Below are 2,948 nucleotides of genomic sequence, written 5' to 3' on the forward strand. Positions count from 1 at the left end.
TTCCCGTGAGGTGGCCAAAGTACTGGAGTTTCAGCTTCAGCATCATTCCCTCCAAAGAAATTCCAGGGCTGATCTCCTTCAGAATGGACTGGTTGGATCTCCTTGCAGTCCAAGGGACTCTCAAGAGTCTTCTCCAACACCACAGTTCAAAAGCATCAATTCTTCAGCGCTCAGCCTTCTTCACAGTCCAACTCTCACATCCATACATGACTACAGGAAAAACCACAGCCTTGACTAGACGAACCTAATCAGCAATACTCCACTGCAAAATAAAAAGTTAAAAAAAATAAACTGCGCTCTTGTGTGACCAGAGCATCTACTGTGCTCCCATTGTGATCAAACCTTTCTTACTGCAAGGAGGAATGTGGGCCAATCACAGTGAGGCTCTGGCCTGGAAAATGGGGTGGTGCCCACTAGGGCCAGGCAAAATGCAGAGTTTCGGGGAGTGAGGCACAAGGGAGGTGCAAGTGACTCAGATCTCTGTCCTCAGTCGCCTCATCTGCCAGATTAGGGAGCCCCTCTTGGATATCTACAGGATCCTGTCCAACTCTCCTTTCTGGTCTTCTGATAGATTCCACACATTCAACCAAGGGGAGTACCATAGCTAAGTTTCTTTCCTCCTCGGTCTGTGCTGGGGGCTATGAGGAGACCCCCTTCCTACTATGGGCAACCAGGTGATCTGCTGCGTGGCCCTTTGTCTCTTTGGAGCAGGTGAGTCCCGGGTTCAGAGAGCAGATTCCCATCCTAAAGATGCTCAGCTCCAGAGCTAAGCCTTTCCCTCACGGCAGCAGCATTGGCTGCCCTCTTGGGCCTTGTTTCCCGAGTTGCTCCCTTTCTTCCATAGGCACCGTGGCTGGTGGGGTCACTCAGACCCCTAAATACCTGCTCAAAAAGGAAGGCGGAGCTGTGACCCTGGAATGTGAACAGGATTTTGATTACGACTCAATGTACTGGTACCGACAGGACCCGGGTCTAGGACTGAGGCTGATCTTCTTCTCCCGAGTTGTAAACACTGTTCAGAAAGAAGACATAGCTAAAGGCTACAGCGCCTCTCGTGAAAAGAAGCCTTTCTTTCCTCTTACCATGACATCAGCACAGAAGAACCAGACGGCTCTGTATCTCTGTGCTGCTAGTAGAGACACAGTGACTCAAAGCCACCTCCTCTCTGCACACAAATGAGTCCTGCTTCCCACCAGGTGGCGGGGCTTTTCTGTGTTCAGTACCCTTGGCAGTCAGCTTCTTCCTCCTGAACCAGGCACCCAAAGCAGCTGCTGTAGCAACACAGGTCGTGGAATGGCACAATCATGATTCAGCAATCCCCTGGGTTGATTCTTAAAAATCACACCTATCTACATTAGGGGGCTTCCCAGGTGGCACAGCACTAAAGAATCTGCCTGCCAATGCAGGAAATGCAAAAGATGTGGGTTTGATCCCTGGGTCAGGAAGATCCCCTAAAGAAGGAAATAGCAACCCACTCCAGTATTCTTGCCTAGACGATCCCATGGACAGAAAACCATGGCGGGCTCCAGTCCATGGGGTTGCAAAGAGCCAGATATGACTTAGCGACTAAATCACCTACGGAAAGGAAACAGGTTTCCTCCTTCCAGTGGAAGAATTTATGACAAAAAAAGCATATTTTAAAACATCACTTGATTTTAAAACATCCACTGTAAAACTATGGAACTCTTTATTATTTCAGGGTGGTCCTAGTACTAAAAAGAACTCTTTGTGAAATTTCATAATGGCCCCTATTCCCATGGCCAAGTTGTAAGAAAGTGACTGTATGAACGTCAAAAAAGTATTACTCGATGTTTTCTTAGTGTTAAGAAGCCATTGCATCAATTACCTTGGAAGAACAATTTCTAGAAGAATACAATAAAATAACTATAATGTTTCTTGGACACCATATACATAGTTTGAAAAAATAATGAGTAAATTAGACAAGTCAGAAAACCAGTTTAATTGTATAAAAACTTAAATAGTCCAGAATTCTGAGGAAGTAGAAAGGGATATGTGAGAAAAACCTACAGTCGTGGCAGCTCTATTCCTGGTGACCTCAAGCTGGAAACACCCAAATGACCATCAGCAACACGGCAAACAAATAGCTACCCTTAGGAATGGAATCAAATCTAGCAGAAAAGCAAATGTTATTTGTGAAATCATGGATGGATCTCATGAATGTATGCATCTCTTCTTGAAAAATAAGCCAGAGCACAGACTGTACAAAGTTAAGACAGCAGCTACATTCTGAGGGCATTTTTAATTCACTTGTAGAGAAGCATGAGGGAGGCTTCTGGGTTATGAAAATGTCCTCTATCTTGATCTGGGGCATAGTTATATAGATGTACTCTTTCGTGAAATTTCACTATGCTGGACACTCAAGGTTTGTGTAATGTATTATATGTGGATTTTATATCTCATTTTAAAAGCTTAGAAAAACAACAGTAACAACAGCCACCTCAAAATGTATTGATTTTAACAAAATGTAGTGATATATTATCTCTCATGGTTCTATGGGCTGAGTGGGCCTGGCTGGGGAGTCCCCATTTGGGGCCGCTCATGTGACTCCATGGACGTGAGTCTGAGTGAACTCCGCGAGATGGTGATGGACAGGGAGGCCTGTGTGCTGTGATTCATGGGGTCGCAAAGACTCGGAAACGACTGAGCGACTGAACTGAACTGAGGCGGTCATGGTCAGATAGTCCCTGAGGCGGGAGACGCCTGAGGCTCCAGTCCCCTGCACATCCAAGATGGCGTCTTTCCGCACGTGGCTGACCCCTGCCCTGGGGTGCCTGGGCAGCTGTGCACCAGCCTAGCACGTCTGTCTTTCTACCCTCAGCCCCTCAATCTGGCTGGGTGGATTACGTTGCAGAATGGTGGCCTTGGGGTAGTGAAAATGATTATCTCGTGGCTGGTTCCCCTACAGCGAGCATTCGAGAGACCCTAGA

At 46.6% G+C, this 2,948-nt stretch overlaps 1 gene segment (V, D, J or C); it reads left to right on the forward strand.

The window, feature by feature from the left end:
* The first annotated feature begins 395 nt into the window (after nt 1–395).
* On the forward strand, nt 396–1,207 carry LOC133246549 (T cell receptor beta variable 19-like). The segment is given in 2 exon segments: nt 396–711; nt 845–1,207. Coding segments are annotated over 2 exon segments (384 nt in total).
* The last annotated feature ends 1,741 nt before the right edge of the window (nt 1,208–2,948 follow it).

The sequence above is a fragment of the Bos javanicus genome, chromosome 4, assembly GCF_032452875.1.
Source record: "Bos javanicus breed banteng chromosome 4, ARS-OSU_banteng_1.0, whole genome shotgun sequence".
Taxonomy (NCBI): domain Eukaryota; kingdom Metazoa; phylum Chordata; class Mammalia; order Artiodactyla; family Bovidae; genus Bos; species Bos javanicus.